General features: G+C 40.0%; 2 protein-coding genes across 2 annotated transcripts; one reads left to right on the plus strand and one right to left on the minus strand.

Annotated features, from left to right (window-relative positions):
- Positions 1–5,255: 5,255 nt before the first annotated feature.
- Positions 5,256–8,069, minus strand: LOC122330390. Its single transcript, XM_043227339.1, has 6 exons — positions 7,911–8,069; positions 7,344–7,528; positions 6,456–6,610; positions 5,963–6,357; positions 5,678–5,880; positions 5,256–5,600 (listed from the first exon to the last, which is right to left on the minus strand). The coding sequence occupies exons 1-6, from the start codon at positions 7,924–7,926 to the stop codon at positions 5,424–5,426; spliced, it is 1,131 nt and encodes a 376-aa protein (XP_043083274.1). The 5' UTR covers positions 7,927–8,069; the 3' UTR covers positions 5,256–5,423.
- A 7,450-nt stretch (positions 8,070–15,519) lies between these two features.
- Positions 15,520–17,727, plus strand: LOC122331306. Its single transcript, XM_043228869.1, has 6 exons — positions 15,520–15,535; positions 15,689–15,852; positions 16,459–16,613; positions 16,809–17,272; positions 17,371–17,575; positions 17,658–17,727. The coding sequence occupies exons 1-5, from the start codon at positions 15,520–15,522 to the stop codon at positions 17,535–17,537; spliced, it is 966 nt and encodes a 321-aa protein (XP_043084804.1). The 3' UTR covers positions 17,538–17,575; positions 17,658–17,727.
- The last annotated feature ends 754 nt before the right edge of the window (positions 17,728–18,481 follow it).

An 18,481-nucleotide genomic window follows, 5' to 3' on the forward strand; every position in this document is an offset into this window, starting at 1 on the left:
GCAAACTGAATTTAGGGTACACTTTGAGCTGTCATTGCGTGCGGTCGTATATCATATTATGAGAATTACGTACACTTCATCTTCATATTCCTTCGGTGGAGACCAGGTCGGTCCAGGTCTACGAGAGCTTGCATGGAGGAACGAACAAAAGAATGAAAGCACAATATAATAATACATGGGCAGATTTTTCCTCCCGTTTTTCATTTTCATTGACGAAAGGCATCAGCTGTGAATAACATTAGCCTGCAAAACCTCACCCTCTTAACATTTGACAAAAACAATGGCAAGATTTTCTTTCGGCTTCAAGCCTTCATGTATATTTGATGATGCTGGCTGAGAAATCATAATAGCAGAGGACCACGTTCGCTTTCTTGTGATTCACATCTTCCAGAAAAAATAAGAAAATATATGAATGCAAATAGCACAGCATAACATGAACTGTGCCAATAATTTGCAATAGCTTAGGGTGTTTTAACTTTCTAATAAAACACATAGAAAATGAACCATAACCACAGCCATGATAATAATGTAATTATTATGTAATTGTGCTCAATTGGTTTAGTGTAGCATTTATGTCATGTTGAAATTACGACAATTACTGTAACTGTTCGATTAAGACCCGACATTGTCATATTCACATTACTGTATTCTGAAATATCATTTTCTAAAACAGCGTTAATAACAATAACAGGACCCTCGTGATGACTGTAAAATGCATAGTAAATCACTACATTTCAGTCTTCTTCCAACCGTCACATCTCATAAGAAAATTGTCGCTGGTCACATTTTTAGCATTTTTAAAGCTTTTATCAACAATAGCCATCAATTATTGCCAATATTAAGAGCATTCGGCATTTCTAATTAATATAGGCATGTTATATTCTTATTTGATTAGGTCTGCATGTTGCACACAAGATATCCATTGGCTCGCCTTCATGGTTCGGGGTGTTTGCTAGAGCTTTCTATGATATCCTATACAATAAAAAATAAGATAAAACGTTAATATAAGCACAAACGGGTACAGAGAGTAACTGTTATTATGAAGGGTTACGGAACCATGGAATATGGATTAAAATCATCCACGTATTTTTGAAATCTCAGTAAAACAGAAAAGAAAAACAAACAGTGCTGTGTTTATTCTGAGAAAAATGTAAGTTGACAATCTGAGGACTCAGCAAATTAGTGCTCATTGATTTCCAAGAAAAGACAAATGAACACTGTATGTCTGGATAATTGTCACCTCTAATCCAATCAATGGCAGCTTCTACTTACAATGAATAAACTATTCAAGGCAAAGCCAGAGCTTTGTTAGTGCCTTATTAGTTCGGCATGGCCAATAAATCAATTTATGAAAAACATCTGATCTTTAAAGGTGCACTCGTTAATTATGTACAATAAAGTTCTGAAATACATTATAAAAAATCCATACAACCACAAAGTAGTGTCCGCTATTATCGTAGATGATCATCTTTTGGTGGCTACCATTTTTGAGATCACATGACCACTATATATGTATATATATATATCATGCAATATACAGGCTCTTTCCCATTTACTACACTCAAAACCATTGCCTTTCCATCAAAACAAATAATCTATCAATGTTTAACACCCACAGAACCAACACACTGGAAAAACACATCTGGTGATGCTCGCCTTCATAAAAAATGCACACTGGAATGTCATTTGGTGCACTCTAATATTATATAACCTTCAGTTTGTGCAGAGCACATGGGATCCACTCAAAGGTTGCTTTCATATCAACAAGACGTATGCGAGAAACAAGTATGACATACAGTGGGTACGGAAAGTATTCAGACCTTTTCCCAAAATAACTCATGGCTGTATTCAATCAAAAGGGTGCTTCTGCTAAATACTGAGCAAAGGGTCTGAATACTTAGGACCGTGTGACATTTAAGTTTTTCCTTTTTAATAAATCTGCAAAAATGTCAACAATCCTGTGTTTTTCTGTCAATATGGGGTGCTGTGTGTACATTAATGAAGAAAAAAAATGAACGCAAATGAAAATAGCACATGGCTGCAATATAACAAAGAATTTAAGGGGGTCTGAATACTTTCCGTCCCCGCTGTATGTACGCGGGACTGAAGTGTCATGGGAAGGTAAAAGCATAACGCACGCCAAAATAAGAGCAATATTGCAGTCATACACCTTAATATTTAACAACGTTTAACCAACAACAAACAAAGTTATACAGAAAAACATTACCATTTTGCATATGACATGAAAAACAGGTTTATAAATCAATCACGCACAGGTTTTTGGTTCATACACTAAACATGTGGTGTTCCTCATGATATTGCCCCTTTATTTATTATCAAAGAAAATAACTAAACTACATCCTCTAAGGAAATACTGTTTGAAATGTAGCGTACACTTCACATGCAGATATATACACTCGGACAGCTGAGACTTCACTCAAGGACCAGAGAGTTGAGAGAGAGGAGGGGTGTAAGACAAAGTAATGACGACAGACACTTGTTTCTTGGATTTAACGGACGTGTTGTACGTGACTATCCGAGCATCTCTGGGGGCTGGAAATAAAACACACAGGCATGCGCACACACACGCACACTAAATGCTTGCCACATCCAATTAGATGCCACATAAGGTTTGCCTCGCTATGGCAAATAGGTCTATTAACTGTTAGCTGCTATTATGCTCGAACGCTCTGATATTTTATGACCGAGTGGTAAAGATGGTGAGGTGATAGAGACAGGATCATCTGAAAGAAAAGACACATGGTTCCTTAGATAAGAGTGAACAAATAACACTGATAATTAGGCTCTTGCAACTGTTTCTCAATGCGTTCGCCGCCTTCTTTAAACTCTTCACAGCGTTCTCGTTACCACCTTTCAGAGGCACGGCGGGAAAAATTCAACTTCGTGTGAAGAGTTTTCAATAAATGACCAAAGTAGTGAGAAATAGTTTGTAAAAAGTTGTATAAGAATAGTTGTAAAAAACGGAAACAGTAGGAGTTTCATTATTTTATTTCTTCGAATGATTTAAACTTGCCAGGGTGTCGCTAACCCTGACCCTTTAACAATAATAAAGACCGAAGAAGCATCTCAAGACTCTCAAGCTCTACTCTCCTGTCCTTCTTCTTACACTCTTCTTACAGATTTGGCAAGCGGCCGTTCATTGAATTAAGGAGGCACAAGGACATCCTTTGTGATCAGACGGAGCAGGGCAGAGTGTCTCATAGAGCAGGTCTAGATCTGTCAGGCTGATCATTTTAGTCTCATTGTGTGAAAACCGTCTCTCTTTACACCCCTGTCCCCCTCCGTCCTTCTCTTTCCGCCTCCCTGATCAATGCAATCAGTAAAAGCAGCTCTATTTGGTCCTTGAGTTTGAAAAACTTATTATAATCAGCAACAATCAAAGCAATGAGTTGTAAAGATTCAGTAGCTTATGCATCATCATTATCATCATCATCATCATCATCATCATCATCATCATCACATGAAGTATGAAGGGTGGCTGTTGACCCTGGAACAACATTTCAATACAAAATATTAATCTTGACCATATCTCTACGCCTAAACCTAACCTTACGAGTAATGCCTAAAATCTGAGGAAATGATAGATGAATGATGTACAATGCACCAAACACCGACTGTAAGCATAAACTTCATTAAAACGATAAGCTTTATGGTCCTGCTAGCATGAGATGCGTTTTTTATCACCTGAACCAAAGGGATAAAGTTTCCAATAGCGATCATCAGCACTTCAAAAACCAAACCAAAAAATAGCACGCTTTTCTTCCTAAATGAACCTTTTTTTAAGCTAACAATTATCTTTAGAAAGTAATTAACAACGGTTCTGACTAAATATTACGTTTCATATACGAAGTGTTCATTTGCAAAACAGATAACAGATAAAAAAAATAGCCAACAAAACCCGACTGTAATCGCATGCTTTTGTAAAAAATAAAATTGCATTGATCATAATAGGACGTTTATATCTGCATAATTAAAATAAAAGCAAACGTTTTCAAATAGAGGACTAGTGAACAATAGATATTAAAAATAAAATTGATATTAAAAATAATTTTTTTTTATAATAAATATTGAATAACAAATGGTTCAAAAAAGCTGCGTAAATGTTTTGCAATGTTTCAATGCTTTTAGTTAAGACATTTGCCTGTATCATTTGTTTTGTGCATTGTTATGTCTAGCTTTGACGTTTTGTGCATTGTTATGTCTCACGGCCCTAACTGTTTTAAACGAGAACGTGAGGAAATTTCCTGATTTAGATGTAGCTTTTACACATTTATGATGCTAGTATCTAGGTCTTTGGCATTTATGTGTAATTTAAAACTGATTCATACTAAGCAAATAGCTTTCTTTTCCACACAGATGAAAAACAAAGCTATTTAGAGAGATAAAAGCATAGCAATTAATTGTATTAGCTCCGGTGACACACATTAGCCAACCTGAAATGTCCAGCGTCCAGTGAAGTGCAAAGGACAAATATGTTTAGAATCAGAGGATGAGCAGAATGTAAGAAGGATTAATGTGCCTCCTAGTGGAGACGAGATGCACTGATCATGACCGTTTACCATGTTTTTAAAGTTTAAAGTTCTCCATTATCAGTATTTGATATAAGGCAGGAGAGCGGACTACTACTTACACTTTAAAGGGGCTTTGCCACCATTGAGACTGCAAAAATATTCACAGTGCCCTTATGAAAGGTTCATATTTTGGTTTTGGGAATCACAAACAAAGGAATGACATGCATACAAGGTCAAAAAAACACTTTTCATTATACTATGGATTTATTTTTACATTATTTGTTCAACCACTCCCAAACAATTTGTTCAGTGATTATTCAGTGTTTGGTCGACTATAATACAAGGTAAGCTTTCAGATGTAAAATCTTTGCTGGATATTTTCATTCAGTTAGAGATGTGTTACACACTACGTGAAAAAAAGCAAAAAAAAATAAAAATAAAAAGGTTGGCTGGAAAAATCGATATACATTAGCAAATATTAGTGCTGTCAAACAATTATTCATAACGATCACATCCAAAATAAAAGGTTTTATTTGCATAATATATGTGTATGTGCTGTGTATATTTAATGTATATGTATATATATAAAAATATGTTGTTTATTAAATATATTTATTATACTAAATAAATACAGAAATGTAAATATTCTCAAAATATATACTGAATGTATGTGTAATTATATATATATATACACACTAGTTGCACATAGAGCACACACACATATTAAGCAAACAACGTTTATTTTATTTTATTAAGCATTTGAGCACTAATTTGTATGCATTATACATTTTGCCAACTTTATTTACTGTAATGTTTTAACTAAAACATTTTTTTGGCGAACCAGAATTATTATAAGACATGCGTGTCCCAATGTAGGACAAAGCCTGATTATTATAGATTATAAACACGTGGATGGAGAGGGACGCGAGGATCTAATATGTTTATCTCCTCATCGATAGTGTCAGGCAGAAAAGATGAGCTCCTGTCCAGGAACTTATATGCATCCTTATCCTGCAAGCTGTAGATGTTCAGTGCCTTCAGGCAGGATTCACCAAAAGCTTTCCAGTGCTGAAAGATGTAAGGAGAAAATTAATCGCAACAGAACCACTCCCAAATGCAATCCGTTTACTCAGAGAGCAAGTTACCTCTTGTGCTGAATCAATATTCGTCAGAAAAATCTCCTTTAATTCACTCTCCCCAATGAAGTGCTCTTTGGCAAAGGTCTCGTCATTGATGGCCTCCAGAATTACTTGTACTGATTTCCAGAACACATTATGCTGAATTAGAGATTGTTGGATTTGATAAAGCCACTTGTGGACTTCACTCAGATGGGTAATATTTTTCAAACCTTGAAAAACGATAAGAAGCATACAGTAATCACGAGAGATCAGCTTCTGACCAGTGAGAGCTTTTAAGTGAAAGAATCTCACCATTCTGTGCCTTCATGTTTGTCAAATTTAGCTGAGCATCAGTCAGCCTCGCTTGGATGTTGTGCTGCTGGCTTTTCAGGATTGACCACTGATCGAGGAGTTCAGCTCTTTGATTGAAAAAAGGTCTAGAAAACGGTTTAATGACTCCGACAAACAGCAGGAGCGACAAATCAAGCATTCTGCTAGAAGCTTCTTTGGAAAGACGAAAATGGTGTCTCTGTGCGATCTGCGTCTCAATCCGTCCAATTTCCTCTAAGGTTTTCCTCAGTTCCATCAGAAGATCATTCACCACCTTCTCCAGAGTCTCTATCTCCGTAGTTTTATTCCCCGCCTCAGCCTTTTCTTTAATCACATCACTAGCGCATGAACCCACGCCGTGAGCGTGTTTCTCATACCTGATGATGAATGATTTTAGATAGTTATAATTTCAGGTAATCACAGCAAACTCCGTTCTGAATGCTTTCAACAGCGTAACAATTTCTCAACACTTTACCTGTCCACAATCTCTTTCACTTTGCCCACAACTTCTGCGATACATTCTTTCGCTTCTTTCAACATCAGCTCAGTCAAATCGGTGTCATTTGTTTCGACTGCGAGTTTCAGCTCGGGTAACAGCCAAGAAACCATTTGTTTACTTGTGTCCACACACTGAAAGACAATTTCAAAAAAATGATTTGTCTGCAAGCAGATGCATCACGTTAACGGCAACTTCCAAAAGACAAAAAAGTACATTTTTATAAAACATAATTAAGTCGCACAATTACACTGGGACCCTAAGTTACAAAAAAAGCTAATATAAAGCTATCTTTGTACCTCATCTAAAGGTAAATAGTTGTGCCTTGAAGACACATATGTGGCCCTGGACCACAAAACCAGTCATACATGTAATATAATAGCTGAATAAATAAGCTTTCCATTGATTTATGGTTTGTTAGGATAGGACTATTTTTGGTCTATTTTGGTCGAAAATACTGAGAAAACCCCAGATATCTGAATTCTGAACCATCACAATGGTGTTTTTATGAGACCAGATTGGAGAAAATCACCTTTAAAGTTGTTCAAATGCTTTTATATATTTACAGTAGGAACACACTTTATATCAGGTGGCCGTACTTACACCAAAAATTAAGTACAATTTACTTATTGTGTTCATGTATATCCTAATGATTTTTGTCATGAAAGAAAAATCAATAAGTTTGACCCATGCAATGTATTTTTGTCTATTTTGTCTACAAATATACCCCAGCGACTTAAGGTTTTGTGGTCCAGGGTCACATATTAACTAAATCTGTCTCGCTTTCTTTGATGATATCTGCTTGTTTTACTCTGCTTCTTTGGTTGGACTTCAGTATTAGAATTGCTTGAAAAAGACTGGCTTTACCTTCATAAGAATAACCTCAGAGAAGACAAACAGTTGCTGTGTTTCAGCAGCACACTGCCTGAGAGTCGTTTGCAACTTGGGGAACTTGGCCAAATACAGGTAAGAGAGATGGTAGAGCAAAGCCGTGTGATCAGCAGACGAATGAAGCTCGTGTATTAAGTTAAGGTCATTTTCTACCATCATGTCTGTGGAATAACAAATGTCATAATTACTACATGGCACTTCTGCACAAACCTGAGTCAAATACAACAACATTTAGCACATATGCACCTGAAAATTTTATTGGTCAAAAACAAAGTTTTGCTAAGTCACTGTTACGCTTATAGATATAATGTGACTTTAGCCAAGCAGTGTTGGGAAAATGCATTGCAACATTGCATAAAAACTTGGTTGCTTTTTATGAAAATGTAAATAATCATCAATCACTTGCTGACTCAGATGCAGCCATTTTAATGACAGAAAAAACACAGACCTCTGTCATAAACCTTGGTCAAAAAATTTATTGATTTTCCATTTAGCCACGATACTAACTCAGTATTGAAAAACAGTTCACTAACTTTTACTCACCTTTGCTATTGGCCATGTCTCTTCTTCAAACCGTTCTTCCTGGTCTGTAAAAATGTGACTCAAGTATCTGGGGGAAAAAAACAAAAGCGTAACAGATGTTATCAGCACTTTTATACTCTATGAAGCCTCATGTCATAGAGTAGAGACCTAAACCTGAGCGTGACAGAAAACTGGGTGTTGTCTTTGGGTTGTTTAAGGAGGCGTCTCTAAAGGGATCGTTCAATGATTTGTTCGTTTTTTTTTAATAATTCAGTCATTTTTATTTCACAGAAAACACATTCTGCCGACTATAAGTAAAGTTATTCCATTCTCTTATATTTAAGTAATACAGACTTGTAAAGTTGACAGTTTGGAGACAATCACAAAAAAGAGTGTGCAGATATTAATCAGGCAGTCGACTGATAATCTAATGAGAGTTAGTTGACAAGTAGGTGCCATGTTCATTTTCAACAAAACATATAAAAGGGAACATCTAGTGGTTTCTGTATGGGCTTGTTGATGACTCAGATTTCATTTCATGCTTTGTACGAACTGCACAAACCTGCCTTGTTTTGGACCAAGTCCAAGGTACAGCAGCAGTTTGGGAAGAGCTAGAGATGTTGAAGAGCTTGCAGAAGTGGTCAGTTCCTATAACGCAACGCTTGTCGTTGCACAAGGCCTGCGTGAGGCACTGGTCCAGATTGGGTTATTGACGAATAATATTAAGATAATCTCACTTTCTGTTACAGTATCTCGAGATAATTCACTAAAATAATATAACACAAATCAATCCCTTGGGCTAATTCCACTTTCAAAGTCCATACTTTTGCAAAATTCACCAAAAATGTTAATCTTGGCAGAAATTATCATCTAGGCAATTCTCATGTGATTTTTCATGGGTAGTGCTTTTAGTACATTAGTACACTGAAATATCAATGACTGTTGTGAAGTGTTGTGAAGTTTTAAAAAAAAAAGCTACTGAACCATGCTTTGATTTATCCTCCCAACTTTCTTTTTTTTTTTAATGAAAACATGATTTTTACCTTGCTATCACTTATTTTGCAAGCATTGAAATCATAATATTTATAATTTAAACATTTTTTCATTTAAGCCTCATAGCAGTTGCTGGACATGTTTCAAGAAAACTTTGTGTTTTGTTGCACCATTAGACCATCAAGAGGTTAATGGAGAAACCATCTATTTATCGGTCTGCCTTTCTGCCTCTCCATCTGTGACTTTCAAACTTTAAAATATAAAATCATCAAGTTTTTCTTTAACTGTGAATCAAACTGACTTGGGTAAGCTTCAGGACTTCTGCCAGGCATTTCAGCAACGTGTTATTGCCTGTTATTGACTCATTTTTGATTTGTTCATCTCTTGATGTAAACCGTAAGTCTACAATTTCACAATTAGCTTTGGGCAAAATCCACAAAAAGTAAAAGTACAATATAGTATTTTGAATTTTAATACAGACCATAAATGGATCGATGAATACACCTGTAAATTGTAATGCAATGAGTAACAGTAAAGTTAAGGAAATGCAAAGTGTGATTAGAGAGTTGGTACAGGATGAATAATATCAGTCACAGAAGAGTCCTGTCTCTAGTCCTTTGAAAAACTTTTTTTTTTAATATTTGTATATGTTTTTTTTTCTTGATTTAACCCAGCACGATACATTGTATCATCTGTAATGAAAAAAAAACAAAAACAATGTGGACATATAGATGAAAAAACAGAGATATGCTCCATTTCCTCTATATTAAAAATGTACGATATACAGGTGCTGGTCATATAATTAGAATATCATCAAAAAGTTGATTTATTTTACTTATTCCATTCAAAAAGCGAAACATGTATATTATATTTATTCATTAGACACAGACTGATATATTTCAAACGTTTATTTCTTTTGATTTTGATGATTATAACTGACAACTAATCAAAATCCCATATTCAGTATCTCAGAAAATTTTGTTATTATTGTGAAGAGGAAGATGCGATATGCCAGACCTAACAATGAAGAAGAGCTGAAGGCCACTATCAGAGCAACCTGGGCTCTCTTAACACCTGAGCAGTGCCACAGACTGACCGACTCCACTCCGCATTCAGGCAAAAGTATTGAGTGCTGTACATGCTCATACTTTTCATGTTCATATTTTTTTCAGTTGGCCAAGATTTCTAAAAATCCTTTCTTTGTATTGGTCTTAAATGATATTCAAATTTTCTGAGATGCTGAATTTGGGATTTTCATTTAGTTGTCAGTTATAATCATCAAAATGAAAAGAAATAAACATTTCAAAATATATCAGTCTGGGTGTAATGAATGAATATAATATACAAGTTTCACTTTTTGAATGGAATTAGTGAAATCAACTTTTTGATGATATTCTAATTACATGACCAGCACTGTATCTCATCAGTAAAGCTGCTTTATTGAGAGGTGATGGAGATTCATTAATCAAAGAAATGATGTTTAGCTATAAACAAATTTCGGGAGGAGCACGCACTGATAATTAACGCGGCTGGCTTCTCGTTTCCTAATCACGCAATTATCCAACCAGAGCAAGAGAAGCCTACTATAAATTCGCACAAGCCTCTTACCTCGATATCTCGTTTCCGAGCATGGTATTCAGCATGTCCGAACAAGACCAATCACCAGAAACCTACGAAATCGAGGACGCCGAGAGCCTCCACGACTCCGCTGAGCAAGCACGCTAACGCCCAGCTTCTTCCTACCGTGCAGCTTTTTCTTCCGCTCCATCCGCAACAAAATGGACAATTCCGCTGCGTCAAGCACTGCAAACGCGAACATTCCATTCTCCCGCGGCGTTAACAAGGCCGAGCTTCTCTCGCTGTACTCAACTTATCAAACAGGCGCAGCTTCGCCAAACATTTCTCCTCCAGCCAAAAGAAAGGAAACAACTAGAAGAAGCCGTAATTCTCCCAGGGAAGACCCGAGAAGTCAGCATCTGCACCCGTATTAAGCCTCCGCCCACCAGGAGGCGGGCAGAAGGCCCCCAGCTAGTGCTAGCAAAGCCCAGGACCCAAACACCAGCAGCTCTTTCTCCAGTTTCCAGCAAACAACCCACGCAGCAGGCACCACGGCTCCGGCCCTCACAAGCCATCAGCCCCTAGCCTGTACCCACTCTGTTCATTGGATCAGTTGAACCCACACCAACAGTACTCTGCCCAAGTCTTTCCCGACCATGCCTGGCAACCAGCCCCAATCCACTGTCCGTTATTTACCAGCCTCAAGTTTCTCCTATTCCTCCAGGACCTAACTCGTCCAATTCTGTTCCCACAGCCCAGCCAGCCATAGGTGCCAGCACAGGCACACAGATGCCTCCACTGACGATCCCAGCCGTACCACCTCCTATTCCTCCTCCCCTCCCCTATTTTTCTGCTACCAGTCTGAACCCAGGTTCAGACCCCCCCATCATCTTTACACACCTATTCTTCTTTACCTCCCTATCTTTTCCACTCTTTTCCCCTAGATCCCCTGCCATAGCCGCCGTGAGCTCCAACCCACCCCACAAGTAGCTCCCATGAGTTACCCCCGCCATCTCTCCCTTGCCCACCACCCTTTCTCAGTATCCACTGCTAACCCCCTTCCTATGCCCTCAAATGCACGCGCGCGGACCCCATCCCTGTCTCCAATTCCATCAAAGCACAGATCCTTGCAGAAATCCAGGATGCTGGCGCCAGAAGCGCGGACCCTATGCAACCCTGGTGCTTCTCTTTTCACAACTAATATTCCAGTGAACCATCCTTTTAAGGTTCCTCCTCGAAGCCTCCCTCGACTCAATCCTACAAGCAGTTTCTCACAGAACCCTGCAATCTTACCTGACCGCTTGGAAATGCTTTAAATCTTTCCAGGCAAGGTATAACCTCCAATTCCCTGATTTTTCCCTGCTATCCATCACTTCTTTCATCTCCTTTCTTAACACCTCAAAAAACCTGCAAGTCAGTTCTATTAAGGGCTACTTGAGTGGTATCAATTTTTCCATAAACTCATCCACGGCATCGCCTCACCTCAAATAACCAATGCTCAGACTTCACTTTTAATCAAGGGCATCCAAAGAAGGCATCCCTCCCGATCCGACTCAAGGATGCCCATCACCCTTGAAATTCTCTCAAAATGCATATCCACCCTCCGCAGAGGCTACTCTTCTATCCATACTGCCCGCACTCTTGATGCAATGTTCATTCTGGCCTTTTTCGGTTTCCTCAGATGTTCAGAATTTACAGTCAACTCCAGATTTGACCCAAATATTCACCCCACTATTTACGACCTATCTATCGTAGACCACGAAACCGTATCCTTTTCATCAAACAAAGTAAAACGGACCAGACCAAAAATGGGCATTTCATATATATTTTTAACCTCCAAACTCCTACTTTTCCCCTTCAAACACTTCTAGCTTTCCTCCAATACAGAAATCCCAAACTAAAACTCCACTCGACCCTCTGTTCACAGATGATTCCAACCACCCCGTATCTCGATTCTGGTTCCAAAAGCACCTCAAATCAGTCCTATTTTACTCCGGAATCCCATCAAAAAATTTCTCCACACATTCCTTCAGAATAGGGGCAGCCACCACTGCAGCAGAGAAAGGTCTCTCCCAACAGCAAATCCAAACCCTCGGCCGCTGGTCTTCTAACGCATACAAAAGCTACATTCGTTCAGACCAATCACTCATCAAAAAAGCCCTCCAGACCCTAACCAGTCCCAACAGAACTCCAAACCTACCACCCCCTCAGGGGATCACCCAAGGCACGGCATCACTCCTTCTACAACGGCCAGCTCTCGCTGTATACGACCAAATACAAAATCCGCCACCGCAGCGGCCACACCAAGCAGGAACATCGCACCCACCGCCCTGGACCGCTCCCGCTATAAACAGCCATATTCAAAATCTGCCACCACAGTGGACATACCAAGCAGGAACATTGCACCCACCGCCCTGGACAGCTCCCGCTATAGACGTTTGTATACAAAATCTGCCACAGCAGTGGCAATGCCAAGCAGGAGCATCGCATGCACCGCCGTGGACCGCTCCCGCAGCAGATGACCATATACAAAATTCGCCACTGCAGTGGCCAGCTCAAGCAGGAGCATCGTACCCACCGCCGTGGACCACTCCCGCCGTAGATGACCCTATACAAACCTGCCACCGCAGTGGCCAACACAAGCAGGAGCACTGCACCCACCGCTGTGGACCGCTCCCGCCGTAGATGCTAATACACTCCCACTGCCTTAACAGCGGACCACTCTAGCTAGAGTACTGCACCCACCGCCGTGGATCACTCCTGCCATGCACCTACTGCTTTTAGCAGCGGACTGCAAAGCAGGAGCATTGCACCCACCGCCGTGGACCGCTCCCGCTGTACATGACAGTATACAAAACCTGCCACCGCAGTGGCCAACACAGGCAGGAACATTGCACCCACCGCCGTGGACCGCTCCCGCAGTAGATAATAGTATACAAAACCTGCCACCGCGGTGGCCAACAGAGGCAGGAGCATTGCACCCACCGCCGTGACCGCTCCGCGCCGACACGATAGCATACAAAACCTGCCACCGCAGTGGCCAACACAGGCAGGAGCATTGCACCCACCGCCATGGACCGCTCCGCCGTACATGACAATATACAAACCCGCCATCGCAGTGGCCAACACAGGCAGGGAGCATTGCACCCACCGCCGTGGACCGCTCCCGCCGTGACACGACAATATACAAACCCGCCACCGCAGTGGCCAACACAGGTAGGAGCATTGCACTCACCGCCGTGGACCGCTCCGCTGTAGATGACAGTATACAAAACCTGCCACCGCAGTGGCCAACACAGGCAGGAGCATTGCACCCACCGCCGTGGACCGCTCCCGCTGTAGATGACAGTATACAAAACCTGCCACCGCAGTGGCCAACACAGGCAGGAGCATTGCACCCACCGCCGTGGACCGCTCCGCCAGAGACACACTCGCACCCACTGCTTCTAGCAGCAGACCGCAAAAGCCGGAGCTTTGCACCCACCGCCGTGGACAGCTCCGCCAGCGACGGTCGTTCACACATGCTGCTATTACAGTGGACTGCTCTAAGCCGGAGCTCTGCACCCACCGCCGTGGACCGCTCCCGCTAGAGACGCACACTCGCACCCACTGCTTCTAGCAGCAGACCGCAAAAGCCGGAGCTTTGCACCCACCGCCGTGGACAGCTCCCGCCAGAGACGGTCGTTCACACATGCTGCTATTACAGTGGACCGCTCTAAGCCGGAGCACTGCACCCACCGCCGTGGACCGCTCCCGCTAGAGACGCACACACTCGCACCCACTGCTTTTAGCAGCAGACCGCAAAAGCCGGAGCTTTGCACCCACCGCCGTGGACAGCTCCCGCCGGAGACGGTCGTTCACACATGCTGCTAATACAGTGGACCGCTCTAGCCGGAGTACTGCACCCACCGCCGTGGACCACTCCCGCTAGAGACGCTCATCTTAACTCACAACATTTTCATGCCCATTCTCCTACACCCACATAATATCATCCTAATACCATTCCAATTTCAACTAACATATCCATGCTCATCCTCCTTTTTAGCTAAGCCAGTAGGTTTTTTTGGGGGCCGCTTACACGTGTTTTTGGCTGCTGTCTTAATTGGCTTTTTTGGGGGGCACTCAGGGATCGGGTCGGACACCGAGCCCTGTCCGCTTTCACGGACAAGAGGAAAAAACTCTGGACTCGGTAGTCCACCAAGTTCCGAGCCCTCTCCCTGACAGCACGCCAAACACGCTTACTTTTTACCGTTACTATGATTAATTATATGTAAGTGCGAACTCGTGAAACGGCTTTACTGGCGGGATGCGAAATTTCGAAAGCGAGATATCATGCAGACCTACTCTACATTAAAATAAGATTAAAAAAACAAGATAAACAAAACTGAAATAAAAAAATTTACTTCAGACAGAAATGTACTGGTAAATTATAAATTATACGGTATCTTCAAAAATGTAACTTATTTTTTTCTATATATTTTCCTGTACTTTTCCAGAGGTGTTTTTAGTACTGTTGAACAGTATAGTATATTAGCCAACACTGAAACATGATTACCTTAGGATTGTATTACACAATTAAACCATAAATGGACAGACCCTCTATGCATGAATCATAATAGAAAAAACAACCTTGAACAAAAAGAACAGTTAATCACACTTTAAGGAAGTAAAAGTACAATTTCAGAGGGTTTGTACAGCATGAATAATATCAATTATCATAAGAGGGATTACACAAATACAAGTCTCAGCCTGCAGCCCAAACGCAAGAATACCCAAAGGATACAGTACAAATTCAGTTCAGAAGTTGTTTAACATTTGGTTAAGTAATTTGGTTAAGTAATTTGGTTTAAGTAATTTGGTTAAGTAATTTGGTTAAGTAACTTGATCACAAACAATTTTAAGGAGGTGCCATAGAGTATAAATTCCCTGCGCTGATACAGTTAGTTATATTACACAAAGATTCAACATACAGGTAACTTTTACTGGCTTCTCCCATCCATCTTTTTAACAATTCTTTCTAATAGTGTTTTTCTCAGTATTTTTCAGAGTCTTGGAGGATAATCCATCACAGACAGAAAAAATGTCATCAAGCAAAGGTGAGCGAACATTTCTGAAGTTATTTTTACTGGTAAAATCCATTATTAATACATTATTAATACCGTTAACTGATAACTAAAACATTTCTGCACAAAACCATAACGTAGTAACTATAGCGCTTGTATTTCTACAGAGCTTATGATCATAAGTAGGCCCGACTTTGCTATGGAGCTTATTCCATCTGCTCGGCGACGGCTTTGCTCTACCACCTTTCTTACCTGTGTTTGGCAAAGTTCCCGAGTTTGAGAGGAAAATCAGAGCAAACGCTATTGAAACCCAGCTTCTCTTTGGGTCCTCTGAAGTTCTTCTGCTGAAGGTAAAGCATGTGTTTTAAAGATATCTCTGTAACTGCAACCCAAATCCAATATTTTCCAAAAAAAAAAAACAGAACCTTTTCTGGTTCCTCAAAAAACCTTTTAGTGAAAGAACTGTGAAGAACATTTAAAAGCTTGTGGAATTTAGTCTAATGGACTAAATTGGTTTTAATTACTTTTATGTTTTAAAACAGAGATGGCCGATATTGGTCCTGGTTATTAGTTCTTCAGATCTGATAAAAACTCACCCGCTTCTTTCTCTCCAATATGGTAGGAAGCTAAATGAAATGTGAAGGATGCTACCTGTGACAAGGTCCGAGTAACCTGCGACTAAGTGCTCTGTTAAAGACAAGTCGTGTGACATGATAGGTTGTCCCAAAGCTTGCCTACTCAAAAGTGTGTACTTTTTCTTCACCGAAAGAGTAACATACTTCAGGAAAGTAGTAAAAGTAGGCACATTGGGTCGCAACACCGTTTAGGGTTGGAGTCTTCTTCTCTGTTTTCAGTGTATCTGTGTGGTGGATTGGTCTGGCATCTACTAAAATAATTTTGTGTCGGTTTCGTGTATGAAACATGTGGAGTAATAAAGTGTTTTTGCTGTCTTTCAGTGTGCTGCCACAAGTAGAAACCTGGTTTCCGCACTTTTGCCCGGTCTGAAGGTTGCTGTTGAGAAGGATAAAAGCAATCTGGCCATTAAGTCCCTGGAAAAAGCAAAAGAATGGATGACTGAAATTATTGACAAAGTGAAAGAAATGGTAGAGAGGTAAAATGTTGAAAATTGTTGCTAAATATTTTCATGCTTGTAAGATTTGTTGAACATATCTGGATTACTTACATTATGGCTACTGGCAAAAGTCTTCTCTGTGCATGCCAACATATAACACCACCATGTTTCAGTGCATTACAAAAAATGTTTGTTATGTTTAAGCTAATGATCATTCTGAAATCTCATCATCAGATACGACACACACAATGGTAAGGTGGCTGCATGCACCAGCGATGTGATTGCCGTAAAAGATGACACCGAAAAAAAAATAGAAAAAAACATTCAGGAGATAAAAAACCTGAGGGGGGAAGTCACTGAACTTCAGGAGAAACTGAAGAAAATCACTGGAGAAATGAATAAAATTGATGAAACGATGGCACAGAAAAACCAAGAACTTCAGGATTGCATCAGAGAAGCTTCTAGAAAACGTAATCGTCTGGGTTTCTTCACTGCCCTAGTACCATTTGTTGGACCCTTAGTCAATGCGATTTTTAGTTCTAACATTAGCGGTGATCTGGCTGCAAGAATACAGGTGATATCCAATGAGTTGTCTCGACTCTCCAATGAGAAATCAAACCTGAGGAACCAGGAGTGGAAAATGCATGTCAGTTTGACCGATTTGCAGCTGAAGCTGGTGAACATGATAATGAAATACGGTGAGATGTTTTCACGTAATAGATCTCCACTCACATACAAATGGTCAGAAGTATAGTTAATGAGCACAACTGATATCTGCTTTGTATTGTTTCTAAAGAGTCGATACCCGACCCTGTCCATCTGAATGATGTCCAAATCTGCCTCAGTCGAATCCAGCAAATTCTGATTCAGATTAGGACTTTCTGGGAAACAGTGAGTGAAATGCTGGGGGCTCTAAAAAAGAGACGTTTGCCAATGAACACTTCGTCGTGGATAGTGACATGAAGGAGTTCTTTCTGACCTCTATCACCGAAGCACAACAGGTAACTTCTTCAGCTACAGCTTTACAGAAGTTCATTTCATCTTGATTGCATTGTGGTTCATTTTTCTACTTGACTCTTTCAGCATTGGAAGGACTTTGGTGAATCCTGCCTGCAGGCCAGGGACATCTTTAGTTTGCAGAAAAAAGAATCGTGTACTTGTTCCTGGAGATCAGCCCATCTTCACTGTCACCAAATGAATGGCAAAACGGTATAATGCTGTCATTGAGGAGCTGAACAAAATAAGTCCCGATCCTTTTACTCCCAAAGCCATTACTGGCTAATGTACAAGCTTAAGAAGTCTATACATACCTATACCGTTTCAGCATAACTGCTCTGAATAACACATTTGTTATATCTTATGGGGTTTTAAAAATCTTTATGTGAGCTAAGTCGTTGGGGATTTTCATTTCTCTTATACCATATCTGGTTTTTTTCTGTGATTAAATTGCTTTGGAATTCAAAATTATATATTTTTTTTTTGTTAGCACAAAATATACAACATTTTCTGATACACTGGGTGGAGAGATTCAGTCTACAAAAGAAATGTCAGTCATGCACGATTTGCAATTACAGAACATGAACAACAGACACATGAGGGCATAAATATACATGACATTTTTATGTATATGTCGCTTTCTATGCACACTGCTGCTTCCAAATGACGTGGACATCTCAAAATGCCTATTTCAATAAAATCTTTATTTTTGAGAAAAAAAATATGATCTGTGTGTGTCTGTGGACAAACCTAGGCAAACCAATAAACAAGACCAAGGACTCAAAAGTATAGCAGTTTGTTACTTTGCATAGTTTGAAGACGCAAATCTCATTAAAATATGAGAATGAGTGAGAATGTGAATTTTAATAATTTAATACAAAAAATTAAAAGCTCAACACAAGAAGGCTTTC

This window comes from Puntigrus tetrazona, chromosome 25, assembly GCF_018831695.1.
Source record: "Puntigrus tetrazona isolate hp1 chromosome 25, ASM1883169v1, whole genome shotgun sequence".
NCBI classification, from domain to species: domain Eukaryota; kingdom Metazoa; phylum Chordata; class Actinopteri; order Cypriniformes; family Cyprinidae; genus Puntigrus; species Puntigrus tetrazona.